General features: G+C 42.3%; 3 protein-coding genes across 3 annotated transcripts; 2 read left to right on the top strand and 1 right to left on the bottom strand.

The window, feature by feature from the left end:
• Window positions 1–706: 706 nt before the first annotated feature.
• On the bottom strand, window positions 707–4,557 carry lypla1 (lysophospholipase 1). The gene is made up of 9 exons (XM_085468183.1): window positions 4,193–4,557; window positions 4,043–4,074; window positions 3,873–3,938; window positions 3,647–3,694; window positions 3,485–3,555; window positions 3,333–3,406; window positions 1,516–1,617; window positions 982–1,158; window positions 707–892 (listed from the first exon to the last, which is right to left on the bottom strand). The coding sequence occupies exons 1-9, from the start codon at window positions 4,259–4,261 to the stop codon at window positions 833–835; spliced, it is 699 nt and encodes a 232-aa protein (XP_085324309.1). The 5' UTR covers window positions 4,262–4,557; the 3' UTR covers window positions 707–832.
• A 1,153-nt stretch (window positions 4,558–5,710) lies between these two features.
• On the top strand, window positions 5,711–8,539 carry mrpl15 (mitochondrial ribosomal protein L15). The gene is made up of 5 exons (XM_085468181.1): window positions 5,711–5,892; window positions 6,036–6,193; window positions 7,038–7,203; window positions 7,843–7,966; window positions 8,085–8,539. The coding sequence occupies exons 1-5, from the start codon at window positions 5,788–5,790 to the stop codon at window positions 8,420–8,422; spliced, it is 891 nt and encodes a 296-aa protein (XP_085324307.1). The 5' UTR covers window positions 5,711–5,787; the 3' UTR covers window positions 8,423–8,539.
• A 5,858-nt stretch (window positions 8,540–14,397) lies between these two features.
• Window positions 14,398–15,483, top strand: sox32 (SRY-box transcription factor 32). The gene is made up of 2 exons (XM_085469211.1): window positions 14,398–14,698; window positions 14,846–15,483. Exons 1-2 carry the CDS (start codon window positions 14,398–14,400, stop codon window positions 15,481–15,483), a joined length of 939 nt encoding a protein of 312 aa, XP_085325337.1.
• The last annotated feature ends 1,285 nt before the right edge of the window (window positions 15,484–16,768 follow it).

Genomic DNA, 16,768 nt, shown 5'->3' with positions numbered 1-16,768 from the left:
TTGGAGATTGTGGCTCTGATAAAAAGACGAGAGGCCGAGCTAAAGATTTTCACTGGGAGTGGCCAGAGTGGACAGGAGTAGAAATGAGTATATCAGAGGGAGTTTGGAGACAAAGTCTAGGAGGCAATGCTGAGATGGTTCGGTCATGTGCAGAGGAAGGATAGTGGATATGCTTGACCAAGAATGCTGAATATGCTAGACAGGAGGAAAAGACCTCAGAGAAGATTCATGGATGAGGGGAAAGAGGACATGCAGGGGGTTGGTGTGACAGAGGATGCTGGGATAGGGGGAGATGGAGGCAGATGATTCAATGTGGTGACCACTAAAGGGAGGAAAAAAGAAATCTGAGAAGCTGGCAGCAATAAATATTTGACCTTTTAGCTTGGCGATGTGCCTTAATTAATAATTCATCACCAGACCAGAGCTACATTAATGAAAAAGAAAAACATTTAACAACAGGCCATTTATTGTGAGAGAGTAGGTATTAAACCATGAAATGTAGCCCTAGTTGTTATAATACATACAATTCCTGCAAGAAATGGCTCGTCTCAATGAAAAGTAGCTTCACAATCAAGCAACTACTGTTAGTTACTCTACTGTAACACTGAGGGTTGTGTGTGGCTCCAGGTCAGTATGCAGCATCAGTACAGTCATGCCTCTTGCAGGCTGACAGCCCCGTTCTTATCTATGAGTAGCAGCAGGTTTCTTTTTTTTTTCCTTTCTTTTATTTTTTAATTAAGTAAGTCAGTGGTCCTCGAGTCCGTGTAGTCTCACGGGAGTCAAGCTCAAAGGACTCTGTTGATGTTGATCAGGTGAGCGGACACACTCGTGTTCATTCGTCGCTGATAGGAGGAAGCTGCTTTTCTATGAATCGCTTGACATCCACCATTTCCTGTAAATACACAAAAAGATGCAAAAAGCATTTCAGACGGAACTCCACGGTCAAATGTGCCTTTTTTTTTTTCTTATTCCCACCCTCACCTCTGGACACGCGCTGTGAGGTAGACCACGGTATGACTTGAAGGTAATGTTGGCAGGATTGATGAGACCTTTCATCTTCTCTGCTGTCTGGATGCCGAATGCGTAGGGAACCAGGGGATCGGCATCCCCGTGGCACTGCAGGACATGCATGTCCTTGTTAGCACTGTTGGCAGCCGCCTGAGAATAGAACAGATTAGGATTATTTTTATTATCTGATTATGAGTGAATGTGAGCTGGCTGTGGGATATCCCGGTAGTGTAATCCAATTGAAGGAGTAGTTTGCTAAAAAAATTAATTAATTAATTAAAAATTTGAAGCATTACATGTATATATACAGTGCTTACTAAATGTATTAGACATCAACCCAAAGTAAAATAAAACCCCACTCATATATGTGCTTATTATTAACCGGTCCAAAAGAAAATACTTGCATTCACAACTTTATGAAGTGTCAATTATCAAAAATTTTAAGAACTACAAATTTCAGGTGGATCTGTCTAAAAGCGTAGGTTGCACCCTCAGAAATGTTTCTACCTGAGGGAAGGATTTGTGGAGAGGAAGCCAGCAGCTGAGAGCGACCACACCGGCAAGTTTCTGTTGAGTCGTCAGAGCCGTGTAAAGAGACAACGCTCCACCCTGGGGGAAAAAAAAAACCACACACAAAAAAAAACATCATTCTCACAAAGATACTAAGCCTAACACCAACAGATTACAACTACACATCAACACAACCTCAGCTTGAGGACAGCACTTGATTGATTTAAACAGTCCAGTTTTTATAGCAAAACCTAAGTGTGTGTCAGTTTTCATTGGATAAACGACTGAACAGACTTTTAAATCTATGGGATAATCCACAGGTGGGAGCTAACGGCCACATACCCAACTAAATAAAGAATAAACAACTCCCAGTGCAAGTATGACAGCTCCAAGAAAACACAAGTAACTCATCTAAGTCAGAACGTTTGTGACACTACAGGCCTTTCTCACTGTTAGAGGATACAAATACAAAGAATGCGGTTGTAGAGGAAACATGACAAATACACTTCTTCATTAATACACATTTGTCAGTCAAATAAAGGGAATTCACATTTACATACAAGGCTCATTTAGCAGTGTCAAAACATGAGTATGTTTGCATGATTAAAGGCTCTAGTCCTCTTTTGTTCTTTTAAAATAATTTATTTGGAAATAAATTATTTGTATTTTAAGTGCCTAAAGTACATGAAAACAGTGCCTAGTTGTTTTTTCTGCTTTTCTTGCCTAAATTTAAGATGTGCCTGGACACAAAATACATCCATAATTTAAATCAAGTTAATCTTTTCAGTTATCGTGCTGTTTGATATCAAATGAAAGAAACAGATTAGCAAAAAAATAGTCCTGCGCATAAGCATAAGAACAAATTGTTCAATTTTTAGTTCGTTTTTGTATAGATTACACAAACAGTTATTAAGCTTTAGATACGGTACATGTGTTTAACCTATTTTCAGTCTATGTTAGATGGCTGCTGTTGTATTAACTGCTTACAGCATAATAATACACTATATAATAACTGCCTCCTACTATGGCTCCATGGCTTAGTTATGTACACATTCAACTAAAAGGAGACACAAATCCCTTTGGGGTTGCATCAGGAAGGGCATCCGGTGTAAAATATCAGCCAAATCAAACATAAGGAGTGACCCAATGTGGCGACCTTGTGCATGAGGGAGCAACCAAAAGTAGCTTTAATATTTCCTTGATAAGTGCTTACTATTAACGGACCCAAAGACGTGGTTCGTATGATTATACTCACCTTCCTCACTGCACATTTGCAGTTGAAAGAAAACATCACCTAGCATCAAGCGTTTTTTCAAGATTAAAGTTGTACGCAGCGACTGGTGCTGTTACTCCAGGTCGAAGGAGTACATATTTTATTAGAACTGAGTGTAGCTTTTTGTCTGCCTGGATAAATATGACTGAAAAGGAAGTGCTGTTCATATTCTTTTAGTGTTTCTCATGGCTGTGAATTTCTTTCCAACTTAACTTTAAAAATCTGTAAATATCTTGTACTTGAAACAAAAAAAATTAAATGCACAACTTTTCCACGTTTTTTCTCATCAATTTGACACATTTCTCTGGTAAATCTGCTGTTTTCTTCCTATGAAATCACCAGTTTTTCTCTCAATTTTCTCTTATGTAAGTAAACTTAAAAGAAAAATAATTTTCCGCAAGATGTTACCAGCCCTCACCCAGTGATTTTTTTTTTTTTTTTACTTTCAGTGGCAGTAATGCGCCATCATAACACTGCCTGTAAATCACACAAAAAAAAACAAGGTTATATAACATATCATTCCTGCACATCCCACACTTACCTGCGAAAATCCGCCCAGGATAATCCTGTGTGAAGGTATCCCATTCTTCACTTCTTGGTCTATCAAAGCTTTAACTGAAATGGAAACCCCTTATGTTTGAATATGACTAAAGAAAAGGCCTGAAAAGGATCAAAATCCTTCTTTCAACATACTGTTCTCTGACGCTCTCTTAATTCCAGCCTCGTCTTCATTTGCATTCGGGCTCAGCCCATAGATATCAAACCTGTAGAAAGGGAGCAGATACATGTGAGGCTCATCCGACATGCAACAGCCACACTCTCAATTGAAAAATGCTCCTTAACTGCGAGGCTTACCAAGAAGGCATGTTCATCCTCATGTTCAAAGTAACAGGCATGATGGGACTGTAATCAGTGGAAAAGAGTAACATTATGGCTTGCCCTAACTGCCCTACATGTGTCAACAGGTTTATACATTTTCACAGCCTTTAATACAGCATTCAAGTCTACTTAAAGCGCTTACGGACTTTCTGAAACTTTCCCAAAACCTGCTTTTCCTGTTATAACTGCTCTAAATACTTACGCATGTGGACAAATGTATTTCACATGTGGTATCCTGATGCCTGCGAAAGCTTCTGCCCAGCCATGTCTGTCATTTTGGACACAGTTATAGTTAAGGTGAAAGCAAAAGTGTCTTGGGTCCTAATGAACACCAATATTACACACAAGACGTAAACAAATCTCTCTACATACCCAGTGTCGCCAAGGCCATGCAGAAATATAACCTGTCAAAACAAACAACACCTATTCGCACATGCTGGTACAAACTAGGCTCTTTATTGTCTAATAACAGCTGCTTTTTTCACTAACATGTGAATGACCTGTGTCGCCTTGTTAACTCACCGCTGCAGTGGCTTTACGGGCAGCAGGCACAATGGCAGGTAAGGGCGCTGACATGTTATTGCCGCACATGCAGCGCTGAGGCAGCTGTTATGTCGGGAGAAGTTAGCTGTTCTTAGCTAATAACGGTGCCCTCCCCTTTGTTGTCAATCCGTGTCGAGATTTGTCCAACTCTGCCGTTCAAATATAAAACAGCTGAAGGACAAAATACCGACCGACCATGGAGGTCAAAGTATCGCTGCCCCCTGTCCCTGCTGGCAGTCGTCAATTTCTTCTTAGAAGTTGAAATGTGATGTTAAAAACAACCACACCGACGGTTAGGGTTCTACTCGCTAAAGACAGGCACGCTTCGTAGTCCCGCCCCCTCCGCGTTTTGATTGGATGTCGTTAGCGGCCCGATTACAAATGCACATCAGCCATTGGGTGAGCGAAATGTCGATGAGCGACTCTTTGAGGGCTGTTAAATCCTCCACAGCCCACTTCTGTATTTGAAAATTACAGATAATGTGACTGCACAGCTGAAGAAATACAATTCAAAATTTTATAAATAATGCTAATAAAAAAAGAAGAACCTTTACATATTTAAACATAAGCTACTTCCAAGAACAATGATGATCTGCAGAGCTGTGGTAACTAGATTGGATTGTTCCAGAAAACATCCAAAAGAGCCAATACAGAACTGGAAAAAAATGTTTTTGAGCGATGAAACCGAGGTGAATTTGTACCAGGATGATCACAACACAAAGTGTACCACATTATCTGCCAAGAATGGTGGGGGCAGTGTTATGTGTGGATATGTATGGCTGCCAGTGGAAATGGATCACTAGCGTTTATTGATGATGTAACTGCTGATAGAAGCAGCAGGATGAATTATGAAGTGTACAAATACTCTCTTCGCAGATTCAGCCAAATGCCGCAAAAGTGATTACTGATAACCCAAAGCAAGCTACAAAGGCAACTCAAGAGTTTTGTTTAGGTTTGAGTTTTAAGCAAAGAATACTCTTCGATAGTCAAGTCAGTCAACTGATCTCAACCCAACAGAGCATGCTTTTTGGCTATGAAATGGAACAACTGGATGCAGAAACATCCACAAACAAGTAGCAACTGAAAGTGGCTCTACATGTTTTGACTTGGAAGACTTTTTTTTCACACTGGATGCTATTCCTGATGCAACCCCAAGGTAATTTTTTCCTCCTCCCCAAGTCATTTTTCACTTTTTAGTCGTTGCACATATTGATTGTTTGATTTAAAATCCACAGTGGTGGTGTGCAGAGACAATACTACGGGAAAAGTTGTAAAAAAAAAAATAATGGTGAATGTTGAATATTAGTAAGAATTCTGGCAACGTTTGGCTTTTGCTTGGGACATTTTCAAAATATGTTAATTAATGTTATCGTGAGCCAGACCATTTTGGCTGTTTTCTAAATAATAAAAATTGCATATTAACACGGATTATTTTGGAAAACAGGAGCGCCAAACCTCCCAAATCTTTTATTTTGAAACGTGACAGCGTCAACGAGAAATACTTCCGCTGCCGTCTTTGTCACGTGACCTCTATGCCCTTGGTTTGCTACCTTTGACATGTGAGCGACCGAAACATGTCTTTCCCTAAGAAACCAGGCGGTAAAGCACTGGATGTTTTGCAGAACCTCCCGCGGATAACCTTAGCGAACCTACGGCCTGAACCAGGAGCCCGGCAAACGGTAAGTTTTAATCTCTCGTAAATTTTGTAGCTATCTGTGGCTAACGCAGCTAATGTCAGCTAAAGTAATCCAGCGGAGATAGTTGTTCTCATGAGGTTATGTGCAAGCAAGAGGAGATGGTCCTAAATGTTCCTGTGTCGCAGGAGAAACGCCGGGGCAGAGGGCAGTATGGTGGCAACAGGAGCGGCAGAGGACACAAAGGAGAGCGGCAGAGAGGGAACCGACCTCGGCTGGGCTTCGAGGGGGGGCAGACCCCCTTTTACCTGGCCATACCAAAATACGGATTCAATGAAGGGCACAGGTAAAGGCGTCAAATGCCTTTTATCTGTGAAGCTAATCGATGAGTGCTTGCTTGAGTAAGAGGCACGCCGAATTTGCATAAATGACAGATGCACTTGGTTGCCATCAAGCTCGGATCAGAAAACACAAAGCTTTATTTATAACCTGTTTTATCTGTCAGTCAGTACACCTTATCTACACAGCACTACCCACACTGATCTCTTAATACCAGCATTAGAGTCATGCTGTGGTAGGTGGACTGCCATTTGTGAGTGCACACCTGGAGTGACTGGTCTGCCACTGGCACCTTGTTCTGTTCATAGATGAGAGCACAGACTCCACTGAAGAACATCAGGCCCTCATGCCACATTCATGGAGTCTGACAGCCAGAAATGTGCCTGAGCACCCTGCAGGAGGTCATTTTGTAGAGCATGGGCAATGCTGCTCCTCTCCTTCTTGCACAAAAGATCAAATTCTGCCCCATGTAATGTCCCATCCCCTTGTATGTCCTCCACAGTTTTGAAGGGAGGAGATATAAGGAGACTGTGGCGAGTGGCAGAGGAAACCTTCTCGCGATGTCACTTGCATATCTGTCATCTTGGAAGAGCTGGACTACCTGTGCAGCCTGAATGGACTGCAGTTACCATCTCATGCTGCCAGTAGCATTAAACAAAAGTTAGTCATGAGGGATAAGGAGAGAGCAAAGATGCAGGTGCACCTCGAATGAATTCACAGTGGTTTCCACTTCCTAACTAGACAGATTGATATCCCTGAAGTTTAACTCAGTTTGTGTTACGCTGCTATGATCGAGTGTTCCCTTCATTTTTCTGAGCAGTGCATATCGATTTGTACTTCTTCCTCCTCAGTCGCCGTCCGCAGTACCACCCTCTGACGCTAAAACGGCTGCAGTACCTGATCGATCTGGGCCGAGTCGACCCGACTCAGCCTATAGACCTGACCCAGCTCGTCAACGCCAGAGGAGTCACAATCCAGCCCCTGAAGCGCGACTATGGAGTCCAGCTTGTTGACGAGGTTTTTGATCTGTTCATCTGTTTCATAGAGATCAAATTAGGCAAAATTAGGAAGCTTGATTTGTCATCACAGCTGATTTTAAAATCATTTAACAATCATCTGAGGACAAACAGCTACTTCCTGGCGTATTTAGTGTCAACACAGAAACAAGACTTGAGAGACGTGATTATTGATGTTAAATAAATTATAAATGCTATGCTACAAACACCAGAGGATCTCCTTTCCATGGAAATTGAAAGTATAAGGTTTCTTAATGGATAACCTGTTCATTTCCTTTATCTGTTTTATGAGCAGAACATCTTAAATATTGATGAAATGTATTTTCTCTGTCATCAGTAGAGCCTGTGAGCTGAAGACTTTATGCATAGCTGCTGCAAGACAAATAAAACAATTTAAACAGCTTATAGTTTGACCAGCAAAGGTTTTATTCTTTAAGAATGGCTTCAAAATCACTGTGAGGTTATCCAATTGGTTAGAACTGAAGAATTTTAGTAGACATACCAGTAGGTGGCACCACATGACAGTGTTGTCACTGTGACAGTAACAGATTAAGATGCTGGTCTTGACTCCTCAGTATTTTTATTTAGGTTATTATTTTAGCCAGTTCTGACTAAAGCTCACGTGTTTGTCCTGTTCCAGGGCGCTGAGATTTTTGCTGCAAAAATCAACATTGAGGTTCAGAGAGCGACTGAAGGAGCCATAGCTGCCATTGAAAGGAACGGAGGGGTCATCACAACCAGTTTCTACGATCCCATAAGTCTCGGTAACTCATTAATGACTGATCTTATCCACTTGCCCAAGTCGATGTATTTTATTTATTATTTATTTTTAAAAAAAATTTTAAAGTAAAAGGCCTGAAAATGTGCTCTCACTTTTTGCAGATATCCTCATCAAGCCTGTCCCATTTTTTGTCCGTGGGCAGCCGATCCCAAAGCGAATGTTGCCCGGGGAGAATATGCTCCCTTATTACACAAGTGCTGACAACCGGGGTTATTTGGCAGACCCGGACAAAATCCAGCAGGCCCGGCTAGCCCTGGCACAGAAGTATGGTTACATTCTGCCAGATATTTCAAAGGATGAACTGTATCACATGCTGGCCATGAGGAAGGATATACGACAGATCTTCTTTGGCCTTTCTCCAGGCTGGGTTGTTAACATGCCTGAGAAGAAGATCCTGAAACCAACTGATGAAAAACTGATGAAATATTACAGTTCGTAGGTGTTAGGAGAAAAATACTGTTTATTTACAGGGAGCTGGGGGTGTTGAAAGCGTTTTCATTTTGTATGGAAAACTGTAGTCTGTGTGTTGCCATTAAACTTTATGTTGAAAAATATATTTTTCACTGTATTATCTTTTATTAATACAGTTAAATGTAGTCGATTTTATGCCACAAACCGTATGAGGAGTACTACTCGGTGGCCAACATCTGACGGCCTCGTGTCCAAGCACGACCGTGGCCCGTGCTGCATGATGGAAGGAACGTGAACTGTAACAGGTGAGGGGGAAATAAGGAAAATAAGATAACTCAAAGAATGAAAACAGGAAACAGATGCCTGGTGATGTGTGTTACTTGTGAAATGGGTTGCCTAGGCCCTAGAAGGGGAGTTTGAAATTAGTCACAGGCAGCTGTATCCTGGTGTGGACGTTCAAAAGATCCCTCCCCCTCCCCCTGTTTTGGAACACAATCACAGGCAAAAAACATACATACAACCTTGCCTCTGTATGCTTTGGAGACATGAAAGCCGAATCAAGACATCATTCATATCTAATAAAACTCAAATGCATCCTGATGAGATTTCTATTTTGCCCCCTGTTCGCACTATAAATTAAGCCTGTGCCGGAGTGTAACCTCACTGGTTACAGCTTCATCGCATCTCTCCTGAGCTCACGATTACGCTCATGTTTATTTTTTTGGAGTCGAAATGGCACACTCCCTATAAATAACTTGGTATTTTGCACAGATATTGTCTTGAGGGAGGCTGCCATAGAATTTGTGCTGTTATAAAAACACTTTATCAAAGGAAGCATATGCCTGTGCGTGTGTGCACCACCACGAGCTTTGTGTTTGTCTTAAACCCACCCCCCACCCCCACTGCCACCTTAGTAAATGCAGGCAGATCTTAATTATGCAAGAATAGAAAAAGGACTGATGCAAAGTTTTCGTTAAGCGTTTAAAAAAAAAAAAGATAATTTTTCAGGTGAGCTTCAGTGAAATAGTAAATTTTCACCCCACGAGCCAAAGGTTTCACTTTGATGACTTTCCTTGTGGTTCCCTGAGTGTTTTCCTGAATCCTCAAGTATCCAATACGGCCGGTGGATACATACACAGCCGGCCCTGCCAGGAAAACCTGCCCAAATCCTTAAAGCATAATACTTTAAATAAATCACGCCACAGGAAAGAAACAGCACAATCATTGTTTATGGCAGAACTACAGCTCTTATCTTCAAAGCAGCAGATCCTTTTGAATTTGTATCAGGTCTCAGACGAGCAACAGAGAGAAAAGGAGCGAGCTAAACAATTTTTTTTTGTTATGTGCAAAGAGGCACAAACATCAGCCCTGTGAGCGTGTGGCTGCCTGAAGGTTTGCACAGAAGAATGACAAAGTGGAATCAAGTATTTTCCTCAATCAGCTGGCTAAAAAGATTTGTTTCAGACTGGCGTTTTGTGTCTGGTTTCTGCTCCAAATAATCTAATGTCTGAGTCTAACCATTTCACACTGTTTAATTAAACATTCAGACATTGTTGTCGGTGCTGAGCACGGCAGATCGATTTGATTATCTGCTGCCTTGAATGAGCCGTTTAAGACAGACGCTGTGCATGGCTGTGTCTCGCAAGTCTCAGGCCAGTGTCAGATAATAATCAGGGCTAATTACAGTTAAATGCACGACTCCTTCTCCGCTGTGTGCCGGGCACAGGTGTGAGTTTCAAACTGTGGGACCGAGGACATCCAATGTCCAAAGCTCAGCTCTCTGGAAAGTAAAAGATGTCAACTCAGTTGTGCAATTAAGGCTCTTATCAGTGTAGGATACAATTCCTAATTTACAAAGAATGGAGCTGCTTCTGTGACGAGATCATAGCTTCGCCTCATTAGCCAGTCTCAGTCTGAGCAGCTCTGAATGACAGAAAAATGAAATGAAGTTAGAAAGCAGTTTAAGGAGGAAGGAGATAGACAGAGGAATTGGAGGCTGTGATTTAATACTGTGAACACAAGAGCACTGTTTAATTTACTCATTAGTGATTTTTTTCTTACATTAATTAGTCACTTAGTGCAGAAAATAAAATAAGATTCGAAAATGCCACACACACACACATACACACAAGTCAACTGACAAGCAGAAGGCCTTTAAAAAGGCTTCCTCTAAAACATTAAATAATTTCCTCCTTTGCACTTTTTACAAGACAGTTTGTCCCATAAAAAATTATATTACTGGATTTTTATTCATGCTGTTTGTGCTTTTGCCGTACTCTCAGTTACACGGTGAAGTGCATGTCCTCTTTCATTAAAATCTTCACATTTCTAGATGCTGAAATAGCACTTTTTCTCCTTTTTCGGCACACTTGGGCGACAAAGTCTGCAGTTGCTACTTAAAGTAGTGCAGAAATTCTTCAACTTCCGTGGCCTCGCCTGGACACTCTGAACCACCCGGGCTCCCGAGTTTGTCTGAGCTGTGTTTGAAGTCTGGATGAGCTCTGCTTATTATCTCTGCTCAGAGGTGGGGGCATCATTGTGCTCTGTTAATGAGGCCACATTAAGCCTGTCTACACCAGGGGGCATGTAATCCTCTCAGCTGGCTTGACGTTGGGCCAGCCGGGCAGGGCGCTGTTTACACGGGGAGTGTGGAGGCTGACGCTCGGGACCCTGCAGGCCTCATCTGCTGTTGAATTTGCTCAAACATGCGATTGAGAAGTGAAGCTGGAGGCGGGGGAACCAGACCACTGCATAGAATGGTGTCTGAGACTTGACAGAGTATATCTCAAGCTGGCCTGCTGTGCCCATACAATACTTCAACAATGCAATATAGCTTCTCGCCGCGAAGATCACGGTCACCTGAGACAACACTATCATATCCTCTTCACACCTTCCAGCTATAAAACAATGCAGCTCTTTATGAATGAGGCACTGTAAGGAAAGTCAATGGGATGACAGTGAAGCCGAGGCAGAATACAGTGCTGCAGTGTCAGAGGTCAAGACACGGGCCTCCTGCATTGCACTTCTGTGGCTTTGATCAGATTTCTCCTTTGGACAGAAGCCCGAAGAAAGCGTCTCCATGTCAGCAAACTTAAATCACTTTATATCCATAGTACAAGAAGAGCATGGGTGTTGGAGCACCTTCAGAGACGGAAAACTAGAGCCCACAAGCGGAAAACCACAAAACCAAATGAGTGCATGCTCCACATCTAGTAAATATCCAACCAAGGCATTGTCCAGCGTTTCCAAGAGCCTGCTGGCCTGTCCCTTCATAAGGTAGCCCTCTGGTATTCCTACAGGTCCTGACTGCACAGCTCTACCTGTGCCAGCCTGATCATCACTGATCCAAAGTGGAGAAGGAGAGGAGTGTCCCATATATGAGTTCTGTCCAATACAATGGCACATTGTGATCAGAAAGCCACAGAGAACAAGCCCTATTCAGAAAGCATAGTGCCCATTCAGTGGCAGCTCGCTGCTTGTTTGGCTATGATACAATGCACTGATACCCTACTGTCACCTCATAGATTAGGATTCATTAATAAAGCCAAACATAAAGGACTTTTAACACGTTTTCAAACATTTTTCAGCAAAGGAAAGCCCTGCTGGTGGTGGAGTTTGGAGTGGGTTATACAATAAAAGGACACACACACACAGAGAGAGGTTGTCTAATATTTAGCCCTCTCAGTTCGCGCTGATAGTCAGCCGAAACTAACATTATTGTATTCACGCTGCGCCATTCAAGGTAATTGATTAAATCCATTAGCGCATTTCACAGCACGTTGGAGCATGCGTCCCGCTCTACCCCGCGGATGTGGATTCAACCTATAATTCTGACAAGCTGTGAAACAAGGACACCCCCACCTCCCCCACCACCAAATCACCAGTTATTCTGACGAGTAATTCGACTTTAAATCTGACATATAACCTCCACATTTGTCATGGGTTTTTTTATTGGTTTCTTTACCAAAGCTACATACCAGCTTATCAGTTTCGACTCTTAGTTTTATATTTGGTCGCCAATAGTGGGAACACGGTTGAAACAACTCACCTTAATTACGTCTATTATTGAGTTTGCCTGCGTGACACATTATTGATTTTCTTAAAGATCTCCATTTCACCTGATTGACTGCGACGTTAAAACAAAGTCCAAAGCAAAAGCAAATAAAAAAACCTCCTATTACGGGCTCATTTCGAGGCCCTTTAAAGTGGGGACTTGTGTTTTCAATATGTGTATTCTAGCAGAACTCGCCTTAAGATCAGTGCAAACCCTTGTGTATTAACCCTCTGTACTTTAAACAGCACCGTAGAACATTTACACTTTAAAGTTGCGCGTAAGTGACTCTGCTAAGTAGATAATGCAGAGCAGGTGCAGGTCTCACGGATGCACAGTATATTGCAGACTGGTCAAAGGAGCTTGCAAAGAAAAGCGTCTGGACTTCTTTAAGTTACTTGAAGACGTTTCACCTCTCATCCGAGAAGCTTCTTCAGTTCAAATGGTGGAGAGTCAGGACCGCAGACAGACATATATTGCAGACTCAAAGTTGCAAATGTCTGCATAATGCACCCATTGTCTGTCTAATGCATGCCGTCAGTTGCAAAGACAGACATTCATGGAAACCGTAAAGGGGAAGCTAGCACCTGTAATGGCATCCAATTGCATTACAGAGGGAGCGCGAGCCTCCCGGGTTTCTGGGCTGGTCATTTCTATTCATTTAAAGTCACTTTTATCCCATTGTGTTTGTAAATGACTGCTGCTATCACTATAATGTCATTGCGTGGACTTAATTGGTGGCTATTTCCTTTTTTGTGTGTTATTGTAAAGAAACTGCGGTCCTGACAGTTTTCTTCGTTTACAAACTGTATAAAGTGTGAAGGAAAGCTTTAATATTCGCAGCAAATTAAATAAAATCTGTTCGTGTGTGTGTGTTGGAATTAAATTAGGATAAAACTTTGTAAAGAAGGTGGCACAGACAGTTTGAGCTGGAATTGGAGAGCGATGCGCCAACTGCAGTTTCTGTGCGTCTGAATGTCTGAGGATTTCAATCCACTTTTTTTCGGGGAGCCAGTCAGCCTGTCCCACTGTTTATTTCATCTTTTTGCTGAGACCGATAAGGTCGGGCAATTTCTCCTTCTTGCTGTCCCGCATAATGGCTCATCATGGGTCTTTGTGTGGGCCTATCAACGCTTTTCTCTGTGTGCGTGTTCGCAAACATTTGCGAGCAGTAATCGCGTTATAAACGCGCCTTGATCACGTTTGATTCAGTTGTGTAAAATGAACTTTGATAAAGACAGTGGATGGCCGATAAGAGCTGAAAGACACAGTGTAATTAGTAACCAGCCTTGCCTCCTGAAAACTTTTGATGTGGGCTCATCAATTCCTTCCCTGGCCCTCAGGCACTATTGATCAAAAGGCGTGATTTGGTTTTACTAATGGGGGTTTAATAGGTGGGTCAGAGGTAAAAACAACAAGGTGTGTGTGTGTGTGTGTGTGTGTGTGTGTGTGTGTGTGTGTGTGTGTGTGTGTGTGTGTGTGTTTGTGTGTCTGTTTTGTCCATTTAAAGAGCGCAAAGCTCACGTGTTTGTATCTGAGTATGTTAACAAGTCTTAAACCTTTTTTGATTATGTAGAAGATATAAAAGTGTCACGTTTTCACCTCACAAACATAAATCCTGTCCCAGTGCAGAACCTCCATTGTGTCATCTACACGTGGATAAAGACACAAATTACGTTGACTTTGAGTTTATTCCGTTTGACAATAAAACGGGTGAAACTTTATTTTTCTAATTAGATTAAAAAAACTGTGGGGTATAGACAGACTCTACACGGACCCCAATCTGAAGTTTCGTAAAATCGTTGATTGGGTCGCCGGGTCACAGACCTGAGAACACACCTGGAATTCACACCTTAAATCCACTCCTCCTGGCCTCCCATTGGAGGAGCGCCCACATATATAACTCTTCATCATCAGGAGGATGACAGCCAGCAACAGAGCCATCTGCAAACATGTACTTCGGTCAGGACCCCGCAGATTTCCAGTTCTGCAGCTCCGTTTCGTGCAGCGAAGAGTTGCCAATCGCAGACGGAGACCAGATGGCCCAGGTGTGTTCCCCGAGTTCAGGGCCTTCCAGCCCGCTTTCGGCGAACTCGGACTCCAGCTGCACCAGCCCCGAACCCAAATCTGCTGCGGCACAGCAGAGGGTCAGGAGGCCCCTGAACGCCTTCATTATCTGGACCAAAGAGGAGCGCCGGCGACTGGCACAGCTCAACCCAGACCTGGAAAACACCGACCTGAGCAAAATACTAGGTAAAATAATAATCTGTGTCTTTTGTTTCTTAAATAACACAACATGTTTCAGATATGGCCTCAAACCAGGATTTTATTTTATTAGTCAAAGGTCAGTTTTATCAAGCTAGTCAATGTATAGAGCTCTACTGCTGTGTTATTCTGCAGGGAAAGCCTGGAAAGCCATGTCCTTGGCTGAAAAACGTCCCTACATGAAGGAAGCTGAGCGTCTAAGAGTGCAGCACACCATTGACTATCCTAACTACAAGTACAAGCCACGCAGGAGGAAGCAGTTTAAGAAAAGCCCAAAGACTCCAGAAGCATCGACACCTTCATTATGCAGCTCAGGCTTCAGACCTCCCTACAACCTCACCTACCTGCTCCAGAATCACCAGCAGCCTTTCCAAAATGCACACACCTTCCCAAACTCCTCAGCTAACTACACCTCTTGTCACAGCAGCTATGCAAACACCCCTGACTTCCCAGACCAAGGAAAAGAAGCCACAGCCGCAAATAATCCTATCATATACTCAAACCCTCCTGTGTACGCTGCACAGGCTAAAGGGTATTTTGACCCTCAGCAGGGCCACATCCAGGAAGGTTTCTCCAGTCCTGCAGCTCCCATTGGGAATCAGAGGGAGTTCAGGGTCTATGGAGGCCCCCAGTGCCTTCCTGGGCCATCCCTGGAGTTCTACTTAGAAAGGGTTAAGGCTGATATGCTGTATGATCTGGATCGCAGCGAGTTTGAACAGTACCTGGGTCCAAGCCCCCAGAGGCCCGAGTCAGTGGATCCCGGCAGTTACTAAGAGCAAAGCAGCCATATACCCAGACGCTTGCTCTCATGAAACAGTTCAGAATGGCATATTTATTTAAATTATATTATATATCGTAGATCTTGAGTGTGTTGTCCTTCCATGTCATGTCATTAAAAATATAATGGAAATAATAATTAACAAATTCATTTTAATGATCATGTTGTTGTTGAGATCTTAAATTGAAAACGGTGATAGAAAACTATGATTATTTTTAATTAATTTAAACTAAAATAATCAATGTCAGTAACTTGAGGAATGAATCCTGCAGATTTTGTTAAAATCCATGCTGGTAAATAAACTTTGTGCTTTTTGGCATTTTTTAATGTCTTTATTTTATTAAATAAACACAAACATTTTTGGCTTGTACATATTCTCCACTGAGCCTTTTATAATGAAGATCAAATGGTTCAATCAATCAATCTTTATTTATAAAGCACTTTTCATACAAAAATGTAGCACAAAGTGCTTTACATGGTTAAAAGCAGCCCATCCCACCCCACCCTCCAACTCACTCCCCACACTCTCATTAACATAAACGATCATGGATACATACCCCCCACCCACCCCCCACCCACCCCCCACACACACACACACACAAACACACTTAAAGAGTAAAATTGGGCTGGGCACACATGAGCCAGGTGAGGAAACGGTTCAATGATAGTATTATTTGTCCGAGGTTTTAAAGTGGCCACGGTGTTGTTTTGCAACCTTGCAACTTTTTACTGTGAGTTTTCCTCTTTATAATTCTTAATCAGCATTTAAAGGTTAATTAAATGATTAATAATGGTTTATAAAGCACATGTAAGCGTTAGTCACAGCAGAAACTGGTGTACAAGCAGATAACAAACTATTTTAAATATCTGTAACATTAAACTGTGTCAGAGCTATACTGGCCAGCCTCTGGCAGTCTGTTGACACACTGTTTTATCTCTCTCCACATGTCTTTCATGGCTGAGCGAAGGAAGTAGGGTGGGCGGCGGGGCCATAAACTTCCCAACTTCCTGTTTCATTTTAAAACATTTCACAAAGGCTCTAAAAATATGCCCCAAAAATCGACATATCTCCAAACTCATATGACTTTGGCTGCCAAATGTTTACCCATTTAGGAAAATGTTTACTTCCCGTCCCATATTTTGTGTGTCAGAGCCTCGAGGTTGAACTCTGTGCTGGATGAATGTGAGGGGACAGAGGCCTGAAGTCTCCAACAAACAAACAAAAACATGTCCGAGACCACACGATTGAAACCTGAAATCTCCAGAAACTAAAAGTACTT

Source organism: Copadichromis virginalis, linkage group LG9, assembly GCF_057382275.1.
Source record: "Copadichromis virginalis isolate Kocher_CV1m ecotype Utaka linkage group LG9, C_Virginalis_male_GT1.1, whole genome shotgun sequence".
NCBI lineage: Eukaryota > Metazoa > Chordata > Actinopteri > Cichliformes > Cichlidae > Copadichromis > Copadichromis virginalis.
The sequence above is the reverse complement of the archived record's forward strand: the minus strand, read 5'-3'. Positions and strand labels throughout refer to the sequence as shown.

What these genes read in the sequence shown, in the direction of transcription:
- lypla1 (XM_085468183.1), bottom strand. Translation starts at nt 4,261, where the DNA reads ATGTGCGGCAATAACATGTCAGCGCCCTTACCTGCCATTGTGCCTGCT. An exon ending in AAATACATTTGTCCACATGC is followed by an intron (nt 3,695 to 3,872) that starts GTAAGTATTTAG and finishes CACTGATTACAG; the next exon opens with TCCCATCATGCCTGTTACTT. An exon ending in CTCACAGCGCGTGTCCAGAG is followed by an intron (nt 893 to 981) that starts GTGAGGGTGGGA and finishes GTGTATTTACAG; the next exon opens with GAAATGGTGGATGTCAAGCG.
- mrpl15 (XM_085468181.1), top strand. Translation starts at nt 5,788, where the DNA reads ATGTCTTTCCCTAAGAAACCAGGCGGTAAAGCACTGGATGTTTTGCAG. An exon ending in AACCAGGAGCCCGGCAAACG is followed by an intron (nt 5,893 to 6,035) that starts GTAAGTTTTAAT and finishes CCTGTGTCGCAG; the next exon opens with GAGAAACGCCGGGGCAGAGG. An exon ending in CTACGATCCCATAAGTCTCG is followed by an intron (nt 7,967 to 8,084) that starts GTAACTCATTAA and finishes CACTTTTTGCAG; the next exon opens with ATATCCTCATCAAGCCTGTC.
- sox32 (XM_085469211.1), top strand. Translation starts at nt 14,398, where the DNA reads ATGTACTTCGGTCAGGACCCCGCAGATTTCCAGTTCTGCAGCTCCGTT. An exon ending in CGACCTGAGCAAAATACTAG is followed by an intron (nt 14,699 to 14,845) that starts GTAAAATAATAA and finishes GTTATTCTGCAG; the next exon opens with GGAAAGCCTGGAAAGCCATG.